Below are 23797 nucleotides of genomic sequence, written 5' to 3'. Positions count from 1 at the left end.
GAAGGCAGGTGAGCTGCCAGCCCCCCTGGGACCAAGGTAGTTAAATCCAGGAAGGATTTTACAGAGCCAGGGCAGTCAAAGCAGGGTGGCTGCTGCAAAGCCATTCTTCATCCTGATGCCTGCAGTGAGGGTAGGAAGCTTTTCATTTGAGCAGGCTGCTGCTCAGTGCCAGGCCTTGTCAGCCTGGTGTCTGGAACCAAAATAACTGATTTGGCTGTAGCTGTCGTTAGTTTTGTTAGGGAAAAGATCTCTGAGAACATGACAGCTGTAGATTAGCAGGACCTTATTTTTGTATCCCTTTGGGTTTAGCAGGGTTTAGTCTCCTGTAATTGCCAGGTCATTGCTCCATAGTTGTTTTAATAAATTAATGACTCTCTGTCCCTAGGTTTTTACCCTGCTGCTACATGGGATACCTGTCTCATGGCTGCTTTTTCCTGCTCAAAGTAGAGCTCATCAGGTTTCCCTCACCCTTCTGCTGCTCTGCTTCTCCATTTCTCACTGATTAGAATAAAAACTGCACTGTGGAGGGCATATGCCCAGCAGGGCTTTTCCCTTCCCTCCTTCCTGCAGCATTTTAAATCTCATCCTAACGCACTGTCCTCTCTCACCCCGTGCAGAGACCACCACCAACATCTCTGAGCTCGACAACAGCACAGCTTCAGAGCACAAATGGCCTTCCTGCAACGCCCAGGATGAAATGCTGAACTTGGCCTTCACCATTGGCTCCTTCCTGCTCAGTGCCATCACTCTGCCCCTGGGAATTGTCATGGACAAGTACGGCCCCCGCAAGCTGCGGCTGCTGGGCAGGTGGGTGTGCAGGGCTTGGGGGGCTGAGGGCTCAGCTCCCACCCTGGCTGGGTGCTCTGGGCTCCCTGCAGCCTTGGGAAGTGTCTGAGGGCTGGGGCTGGGATCTGCACAGCACATCAGAGAAGCTCTGGGGTGATTTCAGCCAGCACAGTGGATTGCTCCATAAGGGAAGGGCCTGGGACTCGGTGTCCACACTTCAGCTCTGCAGTGCTGCTCTGTGGTCCCTGTCCAGATGGAGCCTGGAGGAAGAGCGGAGTCATTTGTGAGTCAGGGAGGGTAGCTTTCTCCTTGGGCTGGGAGCTATGTCCTGAGAGGCACAAAACCAAGATGTTACATCATTGTTTGCAGGCTGGGGAGTTAACTCAGGGATAAACATGTCCTGTTGCCTTTCCCAGGGCCCTTCTCTTCCATGTGGTGTGTGTTGCTTTCTGCCTCAAACAGCAAGGTTGTCAACTGCTTCTGTCATGGCACGGAGGGATTAGTGACTTTTGGGATCACTGGACCCCAGCACTGTTTTAACTTCACAATTTTAATGCAGTGAACTTGGTTAGAAACCAAACTGGCCTGTGGGCAGAGTGGGAAAAACAGGGCAAGTCTCTGAGTCAGACCCTACCAGAGAGGAGTTGAGTGCTGGGGCTCAGGACAAAAGCTGCTGCTGCTGCCTTTGGTCACCCTGAGGTGAGGGCTGGAAAAACTGTGCTGGAAAACCAGTGGGAATTTGAGTCCAGACAGAGCTGTGTCAGTGCTGGGAGAAAACATTCCTGCCCCAGCCCTTGTGCAAGGCTTGCCTGTAATACTTGTTTGCCAGTAAGATTTGGGTATTTCCCTGGATTTTTCTTTCCAAATTGCCAGCTTCCCTCCCTCTTACAGAAAGTGCCCTGCGAGGTGCTGAGGAGGTGGAAGCAGCTGTAATTGACTGTGGGCAGGGCTGTTTGTGAGAAACTGATGGCTCTGGTTCCCTTTCAGTGCCTGCTTTGCCGTGTCCTGTGTGCTGATTGCGTACGGTGCCAGTAACCCAGACTGTAAGTTGGCATCTTTCTGCTGAGCTGGGAGCATTGCAGGGCTCTGGTTTGGGGTTTTTGGGGGAAGCAAAGTTCAAACTGTCACCCCCCCAGCGCTGTACTGGGGTCACAAGCCAAGCAATCAGCCAGGCTGAGGGAGCCAAGTGGCTCTGGGAAGGGCTGGTGTTTCACAACACCAAGTGGAGAGTGCAGCAAGGGCCAAACGTCTGAGATACCCAGGTCTCTTAGTTTTGTGTTTGGGCAGGGCCAGGTCCTGTAAAGGAGCAATTCCAAATGAGTTCCTGGCTTTTTCAGGGTTGGGAAATAGGTAATAGCACCCAACGTGTAATTGGCTTTTTTAGCAGAGGCAGATGGAGCTGGCTGCTCAAGAACAGATAGTGAATGACCCTTTGGATTGTTTGTTCAAGTAAATCTTCCTTTTGAGACCCACCAGACAAGCTGCATCAGCAGGTCTGTGCATTAGAGAAAAGGAACCCTCCATCCCCTCTGAGCTGCCTTGGAGGAGAGCCCTGTCCCTGCCAGTCTGTGTGGCTGGGGAGATGGCTGGTGACATGTCCTGAGGGTGTTGATCCACAGAGGTTCCCACATGTCAGGACCAAAGCCTTTAGGGCTCTGTCTCCTTTCCCTCTGCACCCCAGTGGGAGCTGAGGGCAGGTTTTTTATTGTTGCAGCTCTGTCTGTGCTGATATTCATTGCCCTGGCTCTGAATGGCTTTGGTGGGATGTGCATGACCTTCACATCGCTCACGGTAAGTGAAGAGTTCCTACCTGACTGCTCTGTCCCTCACTGTGGCTGTGAGCTGGGCTGGCAGGCAGCAGCAGAGTGGATCTTCTGCCTGTGGCTTGAATAGCACATGTTTGTGTTTGGTACAAAGGGTCAGTCACCCTTGGGAGTGAGTCCTTGGTTGTTATTCTAAAGCTTGTTTTCCCCAGTCGTTTTTTTTCTTTTTTTTTTCACCTGCCCTTTGTATCTCAGGTGAAGGTGGGGGGAAAAAAAGGAAGTGTTTTTGTCTAGGGCTCATAATGTGCCTGTACATGCAGTGCTCAGCTGCTTGGCACAGGCTGGAGGTGTGTTTGCACTGGATTTAGCATTGACATAATGCAGGAAGAAGCAGCAGGGCACAAACCCTTGCAGCTGGGTATGACCAGCTTTGTGCAAGCACAGTGTGCATCTTGCCCTCATGGTTCTTCTTGAGCACAAAAGGTTTTGCTTTTCAGAAGGGTGAGAGTCCCTCACAGGCTTCCTTAGAAATGCTGTGTTGTTGGGTGTGCACAGCCCACTTGGATATGTTCAGGATTGTATGGAAAGCTTTGGTCAACAACTGTCAGCTGGATCTCTATGTTTTGGGGTTCTTTCTGCCTGGAGGCAGAAGCAGTATCATTCTCCAAATAACTGCTTTATTTTCTGCCTCATTACCCTGATTGTTGTTAGTGTGGCTCAAGCAGGGCTGGGTGGAAAGTCGCCCAGAAAACAAGCCTGGGAAGCACTGATTTCTTTTTTTTTAATTTTTTTTTCCCCTGAGCTGTAGTTAAAAACTTTCAGATTTGGACTGCACTACCTTGAACTTGCTGTTAAAGTAAAACTTCCTATTAAAGTTACCTCTAATTTAACAGGGCTTAGACACTGGCTTGAGGTCCTGAGACATAAGTTTGGCAGAGGCTGGCTTTAGAGAGCACTCTGTGTACCCTGGTTTTGCTGCTGCTGTTGCTTTCGTGGATCCAAAGCTTTCAGAACTCTGTGCAGATGTTGCTCTCTCCTTCATATGTGGTGTTCTTCACTTGGAAACCTTGTCTGTGACCCCAAGGAACTGTGGGGCAAATGTTATCCTGCTTCAAATAAAAGCAAGGAATAGAGGAGCACATCAGTAGTGCTGTGGGAGAGGAGAGGATTCCCGTCCTGCTGCTGCCAGCATTGATTATTGTCTCCCTGGGTGATTATTAAGGGGTCACAGATTATTTTAGAACCACTGGTGGTGATAGGAGTGAGGGCAGGATAGGGCAGGAATAGATTGGGTGTGCTGTGGCTTTTAGCAGCAGAAGCAAGCAAAGCCACTTATTAGTGCCCTCATTAGTGAGCCAGTTCTGCAGTGCCAAGGAAGAGCAGCAGCAGGAAAAAGGTCAGCTCTTCCAAGAGGGGAGCCAAGCCTTGGGTTGCTCTGAAGGAGGCAGTGATGATGTGAGGCCCCCCAGATGCCTCAGGTGGAGCCCGTCCCCTCAGCGTGTTCTGCAAAGAGCTGGGGTGGCTTGAGGCCTGACTTCTCCAGCCCACAGGCAGGTGTAGCTGCTTGTGCAGCTGCTCAGAGGCATTTTGGTACCTGAGGCGTGTGAATGTCATTAAAAATAGCCTCAAGTGGGAGGGAAACACTCCTTTACCTGCACCACAGCAGAGCTGTGCTGCTGCCTGTTAGAACCAGCTGTGTGTTGGTTGTTGGCAGCTCACAGCTTTACCACTCTGCCTGCAAGCTGCACTTGGCGTGTCAAGAACCATCTTCTGCTGTCACAGGGTGATGCCTTGTGGATTCCTGCCAGCTGTGGCCCCTGGGGACAGGCGAGGGAGGGACACAGGGACGAGCTCATGGGCTGTGCCCTGAACACGCTGTGCTCCGCCTTGTGCCCGGGAGGGGCCGGGCTGAACTGAAAGGGGACACTCAAAAGACCTTTGTAAGGGCGTTCATTACCCAGGAGATGATGAGCCCTGCTCCTCCCGGTGCCAGGGGAGCTCGGTCTGGCTGCCACAGGCACTGGCTGCCTGCACAGGTCACAGCAAGGTGACTCCCTGCTCCTGCCAGCTGCAGGTGACCTGAGCTGCTCCAGGAAACGGGTCAGACCCACTGGTGCCATGGTCCTCGGCCACCCCAGGGCAGGTTTTGGTTGCTGCTTCATGGCAGGGTGTCCCTGGAGCCCGGCTTGTGGGGTGTCAGGTGTTGACACCTCCTGGGACACGGTGTGAGCTGGTGGCAGGGACCCTCAGACAGGGATAAACAGGGATTATAGCCTGGGACAGTGCTCCACAAAGCTTTGCCTCTTGAGTTTGAAGCCTTTTCCAGCAACAAGTCCCCAGGGTATCATGAAAGCACATGGCAAAGCTGTGGAGCCAAAACAAGCTGCTGCTCCTGTGTGCCTGGCCTGTGGCTTGGGGAGGAGGGGGCAGCCAGCAAAGGCTTCCCAGTTCTGGGAACAAGGTCAGCCTGTGCCTGTTGTTAAAATGCAGAGGGGAGATTTCTGCCTCGTGACTTGGTCTTGGCCAATGTAAGTGAAGATTGGAAATGGAAACAGATCTGTGCTGGTGGCTCTGACAGCAACACAGGAATCTGGCGCTGGTTCTGCTCCGAAGCTATTTCATGCAAAGAAATAAACATGTGTGATAAATTACCACAAAGAGCCTTTTATAGATTGTTCTCTGTCCTGTTTTCCTTTCAAAGAATTACAGCTGCTTTGCTCTAATTTTCTGCTGCAAACAGCCCCCCTTTAATCAGAGACAGGGGGACATTTCTGTGTAGGGAATCTTTTTTGATTGAAAATATTAGGGAAATTTAGGGCTCTGTGAGCTTTTGTTTGTTGGAGAATGGGAACAGGAGTTTCCATATGCTTTGGGCAAAGGGGGCCAGTTTGAGGCTTTCCTGCAGAACATATTTTTAGTGTCTGTGTAACTTCCAAATACACCCCCAATAGGGAAAACAAAGTTTAATTGAACAAAAATACCATTTTTCAGTAGTCTAGTTCTCAATGCCTTGATTTTTTTTTTTTTTTTGCTGTTCTTTCAAACAGTCCTTGCAAGAGGAGGGAAACAGGCTTTGGTAGCAATGCTGTGCTGTTTTCTGTATATGGAATGTCTCCAGGGAAAAGCTGGAAAACAATATAAATTATTATAAACTCACTGTAGGGCAGATGAGGAAAAAAAATCTGCAAAAGGAAATGATTTATCAGTTTAGGATTACAACCTGCAATAAAGGACTCCAGTAAAAAACAGTTACGTGTGGCAACATTCACGGAGTGTCTTTGTGACAGGGCATAAAGTTAATATTGCATTGAGTGACAGTGACCTTTAAACAAGAGGCTTAAGAGTTTCTGTCGTCATAGGTCTTGCAGAATTGGAGCTGTCATACCAGAATGGGCAGAAGTTGCTGGAGGAGTCACTTCTGGCCTGCGGGGATGAGATCAGAATGAGGATTAGATCCTTTTTGGTGGCAGAAAAACAGAGCTCACTTGCTCCATGGCTTGTGTTTTTTATTGCCTTTTTTTTTTTTTTTCCCTTTCTGTGGTTCATTTTTTCCAATGCTTGCTAGTATAAAGACAGCATGAAAAATGACTTGGTAAATATTGCATGTTGTTTTTGTAGCTGGTCTTTAGATGAGAGCTGCACAGGCACTGCCAGTGCTGGCACAATCTGAGAGGTTTTCTGGTCTTGAAGGGACTTTTCCCCCTTTTCCCCCTTCTTCTCCCCTCTGCCCCTCCAGGTAGTCCCATATTTCTCTTCCTTCCAAGTGCTCAGTGTTTGCAGTTTCTGCTTTGATTGGGCTGGATAAGACATTAAATCTCTTCTGTCCAATTTTTTTAATCTAGCTGCTTGCTGGGTGCCAAATTGGATTTGAGGAAATCTTTAGCCTTTCTAGGACTTGTGTCCCAATCAGGGCAGAAGCAGCCTTGGGTTCTCCTGGTCGTGGCTTCCTGTTCTGTGTCTCCAGTAGCCCTCAGAGCAGGAGGATCCACCTGGAAGTTCCTTTCCTGCTGTATGAAAAAAGCTTTTTGTGGACTCTGGATCTCTGGGGAAAACCAGCCCTTGCCAAGAAGCAGCTGTGTTTGTGCAGCTCTTGCCCTGCCCTGAGCTCCCCAGCAGGAGCAGCAGTTTTGTTGTCATTTCTGGACATTATTTTAGGTTTGGGGTGTTTGGGAGGAAACAAATGCCCATCCTGGTGACAGCGACCAGCCTTTTTTACAACCCTCAGCTATTCCACTCTGCAGATGCTGCTTTCTGGGAGTGTGTAAATTGAGGGCAGTGCTTCCAAGAGGAGATTTTTCAGTGCCTGGTAACAGACCTTTGGATCCTTGAGCTGTTTCCTGTCTGCAGCTCCCAGGAGCAGCCTGCTGGCAGCTCTCCTGCATGCGGGGTGATGGGTGTGGGGATGCTCTGCAGAGCAGCACAGCTCTTCTGCCTCCTCCTCCTCCTCCTCCTCCTCCAGGGTTCATGGGCAGCAGCAGGCTCAGCACATCACTGCTGCTGCCCAGCCTGGGGTTATGTGAGGACCTGCAGGCTGCAGTGCATAGGAAGCTCTGCAGTGAGGCATGGGGATGATAAACAGCCAGATGGGTCCCGGAGTGCTCCTGCTCAGGAATATTTCTGCCTTGTAAACACGCCGTGACACAAGCCAGATTTGCTTGCCTTATATGCTGCTCCTGGGGAAAGATGGGTTTGTTTTTCAGCCGTGCAAGGGGAGTGTGATGGCAGCACTTGCTTGCTCAGGTTGATATTCTCTGAATCTTTTTGTTCAGCAGCCTCTTAGCATAGAAAAAGGGCTGCTTGTGCTTTCAGTCCTAGAAGGCATCTGCAGTGTCCTGCTTTGAGGTCCTCTGAGGCTGACGTGGTAGTGATGCTCAAGTGAATTTGGGGAGTAAGTGACCCAAAAAAAGAGGAGGTGGGAGGGAAATCTGCCAGCCTGCAGCAGAATCTCTGCCCATTGACCAGCTTCAGGAGGTGTCAGCCCAGCTCTCCATAGCCTGACAACTTCAATGCTTCTCCCTGTAATTTCCAGTTTCCAGGACAGCATTAGTGAGTGATGGAAACTTGTTCACTTCTGGTTGTTTAGGAAAACAGGGGGTTCTTCCTTTCCCAGCAGAGTAGGAAGGTCTCCTGCTGTTTCTGCCTTTGGATCTTGAGTGGAAGCAGGGGCTGGTGAGCCATCCTGGGAGTGATTTTGCTGTTCAGGTGGCAGAAGTGGTTGCTGTGAGCTGCTGCTGCCTGTCCTTACTGAGAGCTTTGCTTTCCCAACAGCTCCTTGCAGAACCAGCCTGGTCTGCTCTCAGCACACCTGATGGGAGCCCAGGCAGTGAAGGGGGTGGGTGGCAGGAGTAGCATTGTTGTGTTGCCTGCTGCAGAGCTCAGTAGCTGTGCTGAGTGATAAATCCTTGGCTATCTGGTGTTTGTGACTCCTTCCCTGCACCTAGCTCTGTGCTGAGGCATCTGAGCCATCCCAGTGATGCAGAAATGATCACAGGAGGAGCCTTGGAGATGGCTAGAAATGGAAATGCAAACAGCAGCACCGTTTGTGCTGGTCTCTGTTCCTTCTTGTTATAACAGGAACTTTCTGGTCTGCTGCAAAGGATTTGGGTGCTGACCCAAGGTGCATAAACAAAGCTGGCAGCTCAAGGTGTTGCAGGGTGTGTTAAAGACTGCAGCCTGTGTCTAACAACCCTTGGCTCAAAGGAAGGTGATAAACAGAGAATTTGGGCTTGTGTTTGTGGGAGAGGAAAAGTGGTGGCTGAAGGTTTTTGGGGTAAGGAGCTTTTAAAGAAAGCACAAGAGCTGGAGCAAATGCTCCTGTGCTAAAGGTGAATGATGCAAAATATGCTGTCAGTCTGGAAAGAAACAGCATCAGTAAGCACATAAATCTTGGGTTGTAGACATTGCCTGTCTCTGGAGACACCAGTGAAACCTGCAGAGTAATATCTTGAACAGCTAAGTCATGCCTAAGTAAAACTGGCTGCTTCACATTCTGTTATCCAGGAGAATTAATCCTAAATGCCAATATCTCCTCGAGAAAGCCTCATTCCTGCTCCAACTGATGTTCCTCTCTCTCCCCAGCTGCCCAACATGTTTGGGGACCTTCGTTCCACGTTCATTGCTCTGATGATTGGCTCCTATGCTTCCTCTGCTGTGACTTTCCCAGGAATCAAGGTGAGGCTGTGGGATCAAGGCTTGTGACTGGTGGTGTTGTGCTGGTGTCTTGCCCTGTTTAGCAATAAAGTGGAAAGAAAGAGGGGCTATTTGCTAAAGGTCCTTTTTAGGGATGTGCATTTGCAAGATTCAGTTCCTGTCTGTATTAGAGACTTCCCAAGTGACTGCCTCAAGAATGCAGCAGATAGAAAACTTTAGAAGTGCTAAGTAGAAGTGAAAAACTGAAGTTTTTTTTTTTTTAGAAAAGATTGCTTTGTTAATCTCTAACTTGTGTCTATATATTGTGTATATATATTTAATACACATGTATATTTTATCTGTGTGATGGTCACCAATGGTTGGCTTTGAACATAATTTATCACTGAAGGGACACAAGATGGTCACCTGGACTGCCTGGATAGATCATCTTGTTCTGAACCAGGGATGTTTCATTGCAGTCTCAGGTGTGCAGGGAAATTCCTAAATTCCTGCTGGTTTTCCAAGAAACTCTTTGTCACAAAATTGTTTTGTTAACCACTTGAGTTCAACCCATTTTAAGTGTATAATGATGTTCTTTCCCTGTTTCTCTCAGACCTCATTCCAAGAATATTGAAGCATCTTTGTGCTCCTGTAGCCAAACCCATATTCCCTTGTGATTCCCAGGTTATCTATGACTTTGGGGTCTCCTTCATCCTTATCCTGCTTGTCTGGGCAAGCTGTGCAGGACTCGTTTTCCTCAACTGCTTCTTCAACTGGCCCCTGGAGCCTTTCCCAGGACCAGAAGACATGGACTACTCGTAAGTCTCCAGGGCTAATCCCATTCCTAATCCTCTAGGAAAAGCTGGCACAAAGAATTTAGAGGAGTAGACAGGGAACCCCTTGCATGTTGTTTATTGCTGCCACCTCTTAGGCTGAGGATTTCTGCCTGCCATTAGCATGGGTTACCTGTGCAAAGCAGAACTTTCCAAACTGTGGGAATTACGAAGGGAAAATGATCTGTTCCTGGTCATAAGTATTTCTATATTGATTTATGCCAAGTTGGCCCAGGGAAAGTATCTCAGTGTGCTCTAGATCAAAACCATTTGTGGGTCTGTAATGGAAACCAGTGCCTTAAATCCACAAATAGCCTTTCTGACTCCTGCAACGTTGCTGCCTTTGACTCCTCACCCAGCTCTTACGCTCTTTGCAACCCAACAGGGTGAAAATAAAGTTCAGCTGGCTGGGATTTGACCACAAAATCACTGGGAAGCAGTTCTACAAGCAAGTGACGACCGTGGGGCGCCGTCTCAGCGTGGGGAGCTCCATGAAGGGCCCCAAGGAGCCAGCAGCTCTGCAGGAGAACAACAAGCTCTGTCTGTCTACAGTGGACCTGGAAGTGAAGTGCCAGCCTGACAGTGCAGGTGTGGTTCTGGGGTGCCCCAGGGTGCTGGCACAGGCCTGTTGGCCTCCCTGCTCTGCTCCAGACCTGTTTGCAAAGGAGCAAAACGTGATCCAGGTGTTGCCAGGGCCTCGTGCCAGCCACCAGGACTGGAGTTATGTAAGGAATCCTGTCCTTCTGTCTTTCCCTGAACACAAATGGTGCAGCCACTGGTGGGGACAGCACATGGGAGCTGCTGTGGCTGCAGGGGGACAGGGCAGCTGGTCACTGCTGGCTCTTGGGTGGATTGTTGCCACCATGACCAAGCCTTCTTTACTCTGGGGCATCATGGAATGGTTTGACCTGGAAGGGACCTTAAAGATCATTTAATTCCACCCCTTCCACCAGAGCCTGTTGCTCAAAGCCCCATCCAGCCTGGCCTTGATGGTGAAAGCAAATGGTTGGAGGCTTGTTTTTGTCCTAATCCACCAAATCAGGGCAGCCTCCTTTCCTGCTGCCTTGCCCCAGTCACTGGTAACCAAACTCCAGCATCTGCAGCTGCTGATGGTGGGAGTTTGTGGGGCACCAGGTGAACTCCTTGGGGCTGCCACTGGCACTTCTGGCCAGGAGAGACCCTACTAGGCCAGAGGCAAAACTGTGAATGTTTGCCAGGGTGTGCTGCCTTCTTCAGAGGCTCTGTTACTCCTTCTGCAGCTACTCCCTCCTTCATGAAGAGTGTCTTCAGTCCCATCCTGCTGCTCAGCCTCATCACCATGTGTGTCACTCAGCTGAGGCTCATCTTCTACATGGGGGCCATGAACACCATCCTGGAGTTTCTGTCTGGAGATGAAAGTCAAGGTAGGGGAACCTCTGAAGACTTTTACTGCATCCTTGGGGCTGGGAGCTGACCCAGACTTGGTGAGTGAAGGCAGAGCAGCTGATTCCTCAGCAGATGCTCCATGCAGGGCAATCCATGGTGTCCAAGAGCACTGACAGCTGCTGGGAGGGTCCAGGGAAGGGCTGGAACCAGCCCAGCACAGAGGGGCAGTGAGGTAGGTGCTTGAATGTCAAGCTAATTTTAACCCTGTGTCTGTTCAGATATTGCCCCATGTTATTTCCCCACGTAGGCTCTTGCAAGTAACCCCTGGGGGTGGACTGCTAATTTTTATTTTAACTGGAAAACCTATTTCATCAGGTATTTGCTTAAGTTATCCCAAGCAAGCAGAGAATGCAGAGCAGCTGACTCTCATGAGTAATGCTTGGACTCAGTGCCTCAGCCCAGCACCCAGCGGGGAGAAGTGAAGTCAGAGCTGGGTTTTTGTGCAGCTTGGTGGGTGCTGGGGAGGCTCAGGGCTGCTCCCTGGGCTGGACTCCCTGCATTTATAGTTCTGATGAAGTTCATGGAGCAAACAGGAAAGAGTACATTAGTTTACTGTCAAAAATACCCAGGATTGCAAAACAGGACTTAGTCTTTTTTTTTAACTTTGTTTTTGTCCTTTGTAGTAAGATCCAGTTTGAACTTGTTAAATCTGGATTGCATGAAGCTGATAAATCAAGAGGCACTCCTCTGAAAACAGGAGTGAGCTCTGGGGGAGGGAAGGAAACTCAGGAAACTCCAAGTGCCCTGGCATTCCCTGAATTGCTTTGTTTCTTGAGCCTCTGACAGCCTGCAGCATTCAGCTCTTTATCTCCTGGCTCAGGAGCCAGCTTAGACATTAAACAGCAAAACAGGACAAACTTCACACTGCCTACCTTTCCCAACACTGCTTCCTTTTCTGCTTACCTTGTAACTCTGACACTGCTTTTTAAAAAAATTATTATTATATTTTTACCCTAACTTGCTGTACTAATTTAATTTCAATTTCTATCCTTCTCCTCCTCTCTTTGGAATTTCAGAATTAACATTGACTAGATAAGCTGCCAATTCTGCTTAGATCAAACTCCTTGCTAAAACAGGGATTGTCCCCCTTGGGCATGCTGCAATTTTTCTGTGCCACCTTTAAGATTTCTTCCTATTTTTTCCCTTCCTCCCCCCTGAATGTAGCCTGGGCTCATTGCAGTGCAGCCTCTGTCTTGGTGTTTCCATGGCATCAGCAAAACAGTGGCATTGTCTGGTCTCAGCAGTGTCAGGCTCTGCTGCAAGAGCAGCTCCAAGGCACGTGCAGCTCTCCAGAAATGCAATCTGTGTGTGCACCAGGAGGGGATGGGATGCTGCTCCCTCACATTCCTCCTGATTCCTGTGTTTGTTCTCCTGGGTGGGGTTTGCTCAGAGAGCTCCCTCCACCTGCAGCTGCCCTTGGGAGCACTGAGGGAGGGGAGAGGAGAGCTGGGTCAAACCCTGCAAGTGTTGTGGTCAAAAGTTAAATATTCCTGGGATTACAACAGGAGAGAAGGATGTGGGGGAAATCATGCAGATCAGTAGTGAAGTCTTTAATTGCAGTGAGGCACAGTGTCCTTGAAAGTTCTTTCTGTGCAGGTTTTGGTGACTTGGACCTGTCAGGAAACCTAACGGTGGAGAGAGCAGTCAGCTTGTGGCTACTTATCTGCTGAAAACCCCCCAAAAGATGAGGAAAAAGCTTTGAGGGTTCATTCTGTAAATAACTGTGTTGTAGGAAGGCAGGGGAGAGGAGACCTGTTATGCCCAGAACCTGAAATTTGTCTGTATCTTTCATAAATTGTCACCTTGCTCTCAAATGTGGTCATACTGAGAGACCTGGGGCTGGAAAACTCAACAGTGTGAGGTGCTTGCTCAGGGCAGTTTTGAGTGAAAAGCATCTAAAACAGGGAATGTAAAGGCTTGTGCCCATGTGTGCTTCCTTTGTTAGGTATTACTGCTTTTTCTCCTTGGGAAAGAATGTTTTTTAAGATGACAGATAAGCTGAGGGGGCCTTGTTTTGTAGCAGCTACTGTGTTTCCTCCCCTTCCCTTGCTGACCCCATAAATTTCACTCCTTAATTCAAGCTGCCCTCTGCCCTTGCTGTTTAGAGCCTAAGATTAAGTGTTCAGGGCAGCATAAAGAGGCAAAACATGACAGCGTGGCTTGCTTCTTACCCTCTATTAAAAAATAACCAGCCACCAGTAAATCAGCTCCTGCAGTGCTCACAGAGAGTGATGCCACCTGTTTCTCTTGGCTGCAGCAGTTGCTATAATGAGAGGGGATGTGGGGTCACTTCAGGGCTTGTCTTTGTGGGAGGAACGGGGCCATGAATGTGAGTTTGGAGGTTGGAAGTTCCTCTCAGCTCCTTTGCCAGCAGCTGGAGCCAGGAAAAGATCACCAGGTGCCATGCTTGGGCACAGAGAGCAGCCCTGCTGGGGTTTGCTGCAACTGTTTAGGAGAGAGAGGCTTGTTGGAAACTTTCTCTCCATTACCAAGTGGATTTTGGTGGAAATCCTGGCTGTACTGCTTTGGCTGGACTTAAAAACGGGAGGGACAAATGAAAATGTCAGCTGCTTTGCTTACAGGGCTGTAACTTGTGCTCTGTGTGCTGAGATGGGCAGTTTCAGAGCTACATCCTTATTTTGGAGCTGTGGTACACCGTGACTCACCAGCCCTTCTGTGTGGTGCCTCAGTCACCACGTGGGCTGCTGAGAGGAAGTGGAAAAAAGCCTTGCAGGGTGGGGGAACTGCTCAGTGACAGGAGGGGACAATTTCTTCTGAGTCTGCTGGCATCAGCTTTCCCTTAGCAAGCCACGGAGACACTTCTCTCATCGTTAGCACGAAATTTTCATCACTTTGAGCTTTGTAACAATTGCTCACAAATGCTGTTATTTTTAGATGATAATCTCCTCTCCCCTTTCTTCCAAATTTGTCCATTCAGCACAAACTGGGTTAGTCCTCACCTTCCCAGCCTGATTGTCCTCACTGGAGCATCCCAGCTGGAGAAGCTGCAGCTCCCAGCAAGGCAGGAGAGGAGATGACTAAAGCAGGCCTGGCTGTGCAGCACACAAAGCTTATAAAAATTTTTCCTGCTGGTCCTGCCCAGAATAAACCTCACTGACACTGAGTGGGTGCTGTGTCCCCATTTTTGGAGCCCTACCTGCTGCTGCCCAGAGAATTCCAGTGCAGGATAAGAATGGCTGAAAGAAGTGTGCTCAGCATGTCTATTCTGATATATGGAAGGTTGATGAATGACTGATAAGAGAAGTGATAATGGGAAGGCATTTTTCATATTTTTTTCCTATTGCTTGGACTGAAAACTATTTTTAATAATTTTTTTTTTTCCCTGCAGTGGCTTTCTACACTTCCATTTTTGGGGTCCTGCAGCTGCTGTGCCTGCTGACAGCGCCTGTGATCGGATACATCATGGACTGGAGAATGAAAGAGTGTGATGATGGCTCAGAAGAGAATGAGGAGAGCAACGCTGAGCAGTGCGTAGTGTGCCCCACACGGGACATGCAGGCACCTGGCAGGCCCCCTCTGCTCTGCCTTGTGTGTTGTGGGATCAAAGACTGAAAAGAATATTGGCTCTTCAGTATAGAAAAGAAAGCCTGAAGGAAGACTTGATAATTGCAGAGGAAAGGAGCAGACTATCTTCCATGTCCACTAAGATCAGTCGAGAAGAGCAAATTTAAGTTGTAGCAGGAGAGGCTCAGACTTCCCTCCTAGCCTAAGAGTAAGAGTAACAGCACTGAAATTATTACCCAGATGTTCCTCAGCTTCCACTGGTGGAGATCCCAGCACCTCCATAGGCAGATCTGTAACCAAACTGGTGTAGATAGTTGATGTGATGTGTAGAGAATCTTGCTGAGTCCCAGCAGCTGCTGGGAGTGTTTGTAACCCAGGTTTTGCTGTCCTTCCAGAGGTGACAAGAAAAAGAAAAAGCGTGACCGTCAGATCCAGAAAATCACCAACTCCACCAATGCCTTTGTATTCACCAACTTCCTGCTGGTTGGATTTGGAATCACCTGTCTTATTCCTAATCTACCCTTGCAGGTGAGTAGGTGATGTGTACAGCAGCTTATTCCTGCGTCAAATGCTGTGCCCAATGGTACCTGTGGGATTATAAACCTGTTAAAATATTTATTCTGTGGCACCACCTATTTTTGGCAGAGGAGTTTAGTGATTTTATGCTACACTTAAACACACCTTGATGATGTAGGCAAACATCAGTTTGCCTAGGAGCAAGTAAAAGCAGTTTGCTCATACTTGCGTGTTGTCTGCAATAACTTGTGGAAAATTAACTAAATTGGTGGCCATGGAAAAGCATTGTGATCCTGGCCAGGGGTTGCTGGGGACATGTCCTTGCAGCAGTGCCACCTACAAATGAGAGAGGTCTTGTGTGTGTGCAGAGTAAGGAAAAGCAGTGCCTGGAGACAAGTGCAAATTTCTTCCCTCGTGCTGATATTTCAGGTTTTGGGTCTGGGTTTCCCAATCCTACCTGAAAAGAGCAGCTTTTAGGAATGGTGTTGGGTTCTGGCACACCTTGAGTGGGTGTCTAGGATGTGACATTTTTCTGCTTCTTTTTTCAGATTCTGTCCTTCATTTTGCACACAATTGTGAGAGGATTCATCCACTCAGCTGTGGGAGGCCTCTATGCAGCTGTGTAAGTCTCTGGTTCCCCATAAGATGTGGCTGGCCAGATAAACTGGTTTGGGATGATGGGCTGTCCAGGGGAGAGGGAGATCAGGAATGAGGTCTTCATGGTCAGAGGAGAAAAATGATGCAACTTGTTTCCTCAGTCACCTCTAGACATGACAACAGCTGGACTGAAATCCCAGTGCTTTCCTTGTTTAGCAACAGAGCCAGGATCAGTTATGTGTGAGGCTCAACTATTGACACACAGGTTATATAGTAAAAACTCAAGGCTTTTTTTGTCTTGCCATGAGCACATGTGTGCATGTGCCCAGGTAAAACATTAACATGACTAAAAACATCGCTGCTGCTCTCCTCTGAAGTTGACATTGGTAAAACATTGCTCAAGATACCATTAGTGATGCCTCCTCCCTTTCCCAGGACAGATCACCCATCCTGTTTCCAACTTTGCAAGTTATCAATAGCTGAATCTAAATATTCTCTTCCTCATTAAGCAATGTTTTTGGCCTTGAAAACAGATCTGTCCCTCAGTGCTGAGAGGTAGGACAGAGGAACAAAGAGGAGCTGTTCTCTTTCAGGGGATCAGAGATTTGTTGAGGTGGGAAGGGACCTCTCAAGACCAAGGTCAGGTAGTGCAGGTGGTCCAGGAGTGCAACTGGTTTTGTTTGAATATCTCCCTGGATGGAGACTCCACAGACTGTTTCTGGCAAAGGTTTAGATCCCCGTGTCTGGGGAATCCAGACTAGAGAACACATCTAAGACTCTGCTTCAGAAATGTACAAACTTTCGGTTCCCTGGCAGCCAGAAGAAAAATATTTTTGTCTTGGGCAAGGTAAATAGATATATGTTGCAGTAAGTATCACCTTACTTGTAAACTAATCCTATTTGACCATTGCAACTCTGGAACTTCCTGGAGTTGAAGTATTTTTGCTTTGAATATGGCTTTTTGAATATTTGAAGGTTTGATTTGCTTCTTTCTTTCCAAGTTTAGTTTAACCTGACTGTTTTTAATTACTGCTCAGTCATGGAAAGAGAAAGATGTTGGAAGATTCCTGAAATTTATTTTTCCATTAATATTATCTGATACCAGCACTTGCCAGTCAACAGTGTTGTTTAGTTTGACATAGGATCAGACTTGTTCTCTAAAAAGGAAAACACTAACCTGTTGTGCAGGTTTCACTCACATCCAAAGGGAGCAAATTGTTATGACCAGATGAAAATGATTGCTCAGGCACTGGTGTTGTCATCTGGATAAAGCCCTGCTTTTAACTTGTAAATATCCACACTCTGCTCCCTGTGCAATAGAAACAGGAGCTGTATAAGCACTTCCACTTGCCCACAGTAGAGCTGCAAAACAAAACAAGTGCTGGATCTGATATTGCTAAAGTCTGAGACTCAGGGTGAGAATAATCTGAATAAGAAGGCTCCAGCCTTGGCAGCAGTTCCATTCTGCTCTCAGGAGCTGTGTGACACCACAGGGTGTTTGTAAATACCCTGTAAAAAGGGGCAGTTACCCAGTGCAGGAGGGAGGTCTGCACATTATGCCTGTCTTGGGACTGTGCTCTCACGTTGGTCTTTGTTGTTACTGGACTGGGAATGTAATCTGACCTGGGTGGTATGAAGTCAAGGTGACACATAATAATGCTGTTGCTTTCTTTGTTGACAGATACCCCTCGACTCAGTTTGGCAGCTTGACAGGGCTGCAGTCGTTGATCAGTGCCCTCTTTGCCCTCCTGCAGCAGCCTCTCTTCATGGCACTGACAGGACCTTTGAAAGGAGACCCCCTCTGGGCAAGTTCTTCTCATTTTGATCTGAAAGCTTGGGGGTTAAGATGATTTTTGGCTCATTTAAGGACTCCTGTGCATGGACCAAGGTTAAAAACAGCTGTAATTTTACATGTCCCTCAGTCCGCTGTTACCTTGGTGCTGTCCAGACCTTTCCCTGTGTGAGTAATGAGTCCCTGGGCAGGGAAGCCAGTAACCCTTATGGTGAATGGAAAGGGAGGAAGGGAATGCTTTCCACTAACACTTTGTGTGGTGAGTCAGAATCTGTCGGGTTAAAATGGGTGAGTGTGAGCAGACCTCAAAATTGAGGAAAAACATTGTGATGCTTGAGAGCTACAAGCTCCAATTGCTAGTAAATTTTGCATTGCTGATGCTAATGTCCAAAAAGCCAAATGGCTGTTGAGGGCAGGGCTGATGTGGTGTCTTGCTGAGAGTCTGGGCAGCTCAATAAAATCGTGACATGGGTGATACTGAGGAGAATTCTGGTCTCTAGGCTACATGTGCCCATGCCTGTTGCTCTTCAGTGAGCAAGCTTGGTGTGAAACACCTGCAGCTCCACCAGCCCTTGCCTGTTCTGTGGAACAAGACTCCCACAGCCATAATCCAGAGTGACAAACTCTTGCAGCATTTAGCTTGTTTAGCTTGTACACACAAGGTTCTCTAAGGATGAGAACAGTGGAGGATGTTGCCAGCACAGGGAGCAGGGCGTCTCCTGGTTTGCCCACAGCTGGTGATGTGGGCTGGGCTCTGACACTGCTGCATGCGTGACTGGGTTGTTGTGTTCTCCTAACCAGCCTAGTTTTGGTTTGCTTTCCTCCTGCAGGTGAATGTTGGCTTGCTTGGCCTGAGCCTCCTGGGTTTCTGCCTCCCAATCTACCTGGTCTGCTACAGGCGCAGGCTAGAGAGAGAAAAAAAGCAGAAGATGGAAGATGCCAAACTTTTCTTCAAAATCAATGGCACTCCCACTGAGGAAGCCTTTGTTTAAACTGGTGCTTCATGTACAACCTCCCCTGTACAAGTTCCTACCACATCTGTGGGTTCTACCTGTGGTGTAAGCCAGGACTTTTCTCCCCTGGCTCTGCCAGTCTTTGCTCATCACTGGAGTGAGGGCTGGACATCATGACTGAGATTTCCTCAGATATATGGCAGGAGGAGACTTCCCACTCCTTATTCCAAAACATGGGACACTTTTCCTTTTTATAAAGGCCACACAGCTATTGTGTCTTAAATTATCCCCTGATCACACTCTCCAGCAGCAGAGAGTTTGCATGGGAAACTGGGGAGAGAAGGAATAGAGGGATGGGGGAAGAGGGAAGACAGACCATAATTTGAGTTTGCAAAGGTAACACGCTGCAGTCTGTTTTCTCCCCTTCTTCCCCCAAACTTGGCTGACACGGATACAAGCTGCACTGTCCTCCCTCCCCAAGGCTTCATAATGGTCTTTCTGCTTGATGTGTAGCTGGAACCAGTGGTTTTACTGTCTCTCCAGACATATCCCTGTTTCTGAGGCAGGGAAGGGGTTTTTATTCCTATGTGTATGAGCACAGCTTCAGTGTTTTGCTAAATGTTGGCTGCTAGCACTGACAGCTCCGAAACCTTTTATTACTGCAAATGACACAGACTGTGAGCAATGGATCTGCCTTCCACACTGAAATGAAGAGCCTATAGTGGACTGCTGGTCCTAGACCAAGCCTTGGGAGGCCTGGAATTCCTCTTCTTCCCGGTTCACAAACTCACCCGTACGTGTTTTAAACTGTCTGCAGTCCTGGAGCCTCTGAGATAAGAATTGGATCTTGTTTACCGATGAAGTGCTTTGAGACTTTGTTGCCTTTTGCCTCTCCTTCCCCCCTGAGATGCCCCTAGGAGGGGAGCAGCAATGTGTGTTCAGTAAAGTGAAGCTTCTTGAAGCTGAGTTCTGGGGCTTCAGATACCTTGGTGTTCACATGCTGTGAGCTGACCTGCTGGTGAAGAGAACCAGGAGTGCAGAACACTCCTTTGTGTCTGGTAACTGGATCCTGTGGACATATGGCAGGGTGATGTGGTGATGTCATTTTTCCTTTAGCCATAGCTGATTTACCTTGCTATGATAATGGTCACCAAGCTGCTGAACACCAGGTTCCTGTGACTGACCAAAATGCTGCCACTTTGGCTGTTCTAGGAGCCTTCTGCAATGTTAATGCTCTGTCTGGACAGAGCACCTGGTGATTGATTGTAAGGTGAAGCTGCTGCCAGAGCAATACGTGTGGGTAAAGGTGCCCCAGGCCTGTTCACACCAGGGAGGGACTACAAAGGGAATTTTTAACCTGCTTATTTTTATAGAGGTTTTCCTTGTCTAAAGCAGACTTTTCTGCCCTTAACCTTCTTGCTGAGGTCGGTAGCTCAGGCTCTGTAGCCCTGTGTTAAGCACTGCACCGAGTGGGAGCAGGACTGTGCAGGGGTGTGAGGAGGAGCACCGACTGCACTGGGCTGAGCTGGTGGCTGCGGGAAGGTTGGGGCAGAAATAAAACAATTACGGAGAAATAGTGGTGGTATTTTACTGCAAAGCCTGGCAGGGGCTCAGACATTCAACTATGCCTGGTTGGAAAAGTCCAAGAACCAAGACCGTGCTGCCACCTTCCTGTGACAGATTACCTGGAAGCTGAGCTGGGTGTGAGCTCCTTCGCTGGGGTTTGAAGGAGGCAGAACCTCAGGCCGGGCAGGGTTTCAGCTTTGCTGCAGCCCCGCGGGTCCCTCCCTGGCTGGTGGCGGGGCCAGCGCTCCGTGGGCCGGCAGCGCCATCTCCAGTCGCTGCTGCTCCGCACTCCGTGGTACCTTCTAGTCTTCAGTCACTCCTTTCAGAAGGATTCACCACTTGAGGGTTTTACACATCTGTGATATTTTTTTAATGTGTTGCCTTTATTAAATGTGTTTGTTTCAAGGCAGCTTTTACTGCCTGCTGTCAACACTGTGTTCTTCTGGAACTTTTTGTGTTTTGGTGATTGATGATTTAGTGAGCTTTCCATCTTTTTTTGAGCAATAATTAAGAAGGCAGAGTTTTGATTAATTTTGCTGGTCACGTGTATTGTTTCAAGTACATGTTCAGAGATACACCAGCAGTGGTGCAGCGAGAGGGCTTTCTGCAGATTTCTGCATTTTTTTATTACAATACTTCTAAATATTTTGAGAAGAGTCCTGTTCCTGCTCAGAGAAACTTGTGACATGACAATGACAGATTAAGTATCAGGTGTGTGAGCCTCCATCCATAGTCTCAGTGTCCTAAAGCAGAGTTGGTGTTTTGTGTGCTAGCCAGCATTACTTCCACCTCAGTTTCAGAATTGAATGTGATTTCTTCCACTCTTATGTCACTTAAATGCCTGTTACAAATGTCTCAGCAAAATAGTGGAATAGAGAGTGGCATATTTTAATGAAGTCTTAGTGGAGATGCTGCTGCCTTTTAATTTAGCTGCACATACTTCAAAGAACACAATTTTATTTCTGCCATCTACCTCCCTACTGCAATTCCCAGATCCTGCCCTTTATTAGGGATATCTTCAAATCCAGTTTCATCTGATGAACTGGTGAATGTGTGTGCTTAATGCCAGAAGCTGCTGGTCAGCTGTGAGGAGAGCTCATGTCCTGGTGGGTACAGAGGGAGCTTTTAGCTGTTCAGGGTTGAACAGACAAACGGGATCATGTTCTGGGGCCGTGCAAAGTCAAACTGGAATTCTTTGCTGCAGAATGTAGTGGGGAACAGAAGTATCAATTTTTTAAAAAGAAGAGGCTGGTTAAACAATGGTCTGATGCATCCACTAACTCAGGGAGATTTTAAGTTGCTGTAAATAAGAAAGTTATGCCAAGGAAAGATACTTGTCTGCATGTTCTGTCTTGTAAGAATTGGCCAAAGCTGGAGAAAACACACTGGGCTAAAGTGAAACACTGCTCTGATCAAATGGGGTGAAATTTATTTTGACAGTTGTGAACCAAACTAACTTCAGTCTCATATTTATCTATCAAAAACCTGCACCTGCATGCAAGATGTGCAAACACTCTACTGATTGTGGCATAACTGCTTCAGAGCTGCACCTCATGCAGCAGGAGGGGTCAGTGGAAAGTAATATTCTGCCTTCAGATTGTTCTAAACATTGTCTTGCACAGCAGAAACACAGCTGGGGTGGTTGTGTCACTGTGGTTGATCAGGGGCAGTTTGCCTCATCCTTTGATGCTTAGGGAAATAGAGTTGTATATAATGACATTATATACAATTGGAGTGGAAAACAGCATTGCTGCTTCCCAGCTGAGTGTTTCAGGACCAAGACAATGCCTGGTGCACGAGATACCTTGTGGGAAAAATAAATGGGCTACCAAAGAGTAGAGAGTCCCAACAGTTAGCATCAATAATGCATTTATCTGTGGAACTCAAATATAGGTCAATGTGTTGAACTGCTCTCATAATTCCTAAATGATGAATTTGTAGGACTTAGGGGTTTTTGTGTCCTTTGTACCTCCTTACCCTGATCCATATGGGAAGTGCAAGGAGGGTGGCCATGGCAAAGAGCTCCATGGAAGCAACCCCAGCTAAATGTAAGGAAGCAGAAACCTGATCTGTGAGTTCCTCAGAGTCAAAGGTGTTGCTGTGTAAAGCAATTGCACCTTCTGGAGACACTGCTCCCAGGCTCTACAGCCTCTCACATGCATTTAATCTGCATTTGTATTAAAATAAAATTGAATTCATAGAGTGGGGAAGGGAGGGTGACAGCTTTTTGCTTTCACTAATCTGTCAGAACCTAAGCCCTGTTGACACAGCCTTTATAGCACTAATGCAATGACACAATGTCAGAAGTAGCAGAGAAAATCTGTGCTGTTCTGCTTAATAGGACACTTACACTATGACAGTCACTGAGTAAAGCTATATCTGGATCCTTGAGATGAAACTGGACACAGATGTCTGGGGAAGAAAAGGGGGCAAATCTTGCTGAGACACCAACTTAACTGCAATGCTGCTACAGCAACTGAAATGTTCAACTCCCACAGCAAAGCCTGGCCTCTTCATGCTCTGTCTGCAAAGGAAAATTGCAGGATAATGAGATTTTAACTAAGTCCATAAATCACTAAAATGTTTTCAAGTAGGAGATTTCCCTCTTGACAGGCTGATGAATTTGGAAAATATGCTACAAAATTCAAAGCAGATACTGTAGGGTAAAAGGAATGAAATCTCTAAACTACACATATTTGCTACTCTTTTTTCCCCCCTTTGATTTTTTTTTCTGCATCTGCAGAGCTTTTTGATATTCCCTACACCCCAGTTTAAAAGTGTAAAGTGCTCATAATGGAAAATAGTATTACAGTACATCAAATTCCTGTTGGGAATGGACTGGTTTGGGGTTTTTTATTAAAAAAAAAGGGCCACTTCTGATTCACATTGTTATCTTCTCTGGAATAGCTGAAACAATGATGTGTTATGTAGCTGCAATCTTACATGTTAATTATAAAGCCCACAGGTCCTTGTTTTATTCCATGTGCTGCCAGCCTGTCTCTGTGCAATCTGTTTTTACCAGGTGTCCTGTGCTCCACGTTGTCATCCTACTGCTGATTGTCACTTCCTTGTGCCTCACCCTCTGTCACCTGCTTTTTATTCTGGAGACAATCCCCTCTTTCAGAAAACCCACTCTTTAACCTGCCAGCATTACCGCTCCCACCTTTTCCTGTCCACAGAATTTTTTTTGTAGTGTTTGCCAAAGTGGAATTGTAAACTCCTCGGGGCAGGCCTGTGTCATCTTCTCTGTGTTTGTAAGGTGATGTGCACTCTTGCAGTACTATCTCAAAATAAAGTGATAATAAGTTAATCATTAGTTTTCCTTCTGAGGGTGAACATAATAAAAGCATTTGTTGCTTCCTAACGAGATTATGAAACCTTGAATGCTTTATAGAGTGGCATCTGCCAAAGGGCAGGACCCAGGTTGAATATTTCTTTGACTCTTCTCTAGGTTAGGAGATAATAGCCACTGCCAATTAATTTTTTCTTCACCAAATGAGTTTAATCTCTGAGAAAAAACCCCAAATCCTGTAGGTGGCAGGTTGAGAATGAGATTGAGCTCAGCTATACAGTGTGAACTGTTGTCAAACAGTGACAAATGAACAGTGTGGCCTCAGAAGGGATCACAGGTGTCAACAGCAAAGCTGCACGTCTCTGTTATCCATGCCTTAGCTTGGTGATGCTAAATCTGTGGTGGTTTACTTTTCCAATCCAATAATGACAATCATTGAAAATGCCATAAATCATGACCTAGTGACAAGGTGAAGCCCATAACCTGAAGCCACTCACCCTGTCTGACTGTAGCACTGACTTATCCCCTGGCTATTTGCGTTAATACCCTGGTCACTCGTCATTTCCCTTCCTCACCTTCCCAAAAGAGGGGGCCACAAAGTTGATAAAAATACTGGAGCA

At 47.5% G+C, this 23797-nt stretch overlaps 1 protein-coding gene across 3 annotated transcripts in view; it reads left to right on the top strand.

Annotated features, from left to right (window-relative positions):
• Positions 1-23165, top strand: part of SLC43A2 (solute carrier family 43 member 2) — a 31713-nt gene extending 8548 nt beyond the window's left edge. For 2 of the 3 annotated variants that reach the window (XM_030962777.1, XM_030962775.1), the window contains exons 3-14: positions 618-807; positions 1774-1829; positions 2501-2577; positions 8628-8720; positions 9363-9496; positions 9897-10099; positions 10771-10914; positions 14286-14424; positions 14857-14989; positions 15526-15599; positions 17256-17379; positions 18197-18358. In XM_030962777.1, the coding sequence (XP_030818637.1) occupies positions 618-807; positions 1774-1829; positions 2501-2577; positions 8628-8720; positions 9363-9496; positions 9897-10099; positions 10771-10914; positions 14286-14424; positions 14857-14989; positions 15526-15599; positions 17256-17379; positions 18197-18358 (1529 nt within the window). Of the gene's footprint in view, positions 1-617; positions 808-1773; positions 1830-2500; positions 2578-8627; positions 8721-9362; positions 9497-9896; positions 10100-10770; positions 10915-14285; positions 14425-14856; positions 14990-15525; positions 15600-17255; positions 17380-18196 lie in introns of all 3 variants that reach the window. The other variant, XM_030962776.1, reaches the window with a different exon arrangement.
• Positions 23166-23797: the final 632 nt, after the last annotated feature.

This window comes from Camarhynchus parvulus, chromosome 19, assembly GCF_901933205.1.
Source record: "Camarhynchus parvulus chromosome 19, STF_HiC, whole genome shotgun sequence".
In the NCBI taxonomy this organism is placed as follows: domain Eukaryota; kingdom Metazoa; phylum Chordata; class Aves; order Passeriformes; family Thraupidae; genus Camarhynchus; species Camarhynchus parvulus.
The sequence above is the reverse complement of the archived record's forward strand: the minus strand, read 5'-3'. Positions and strand labels throughout refer to the sequence as shown.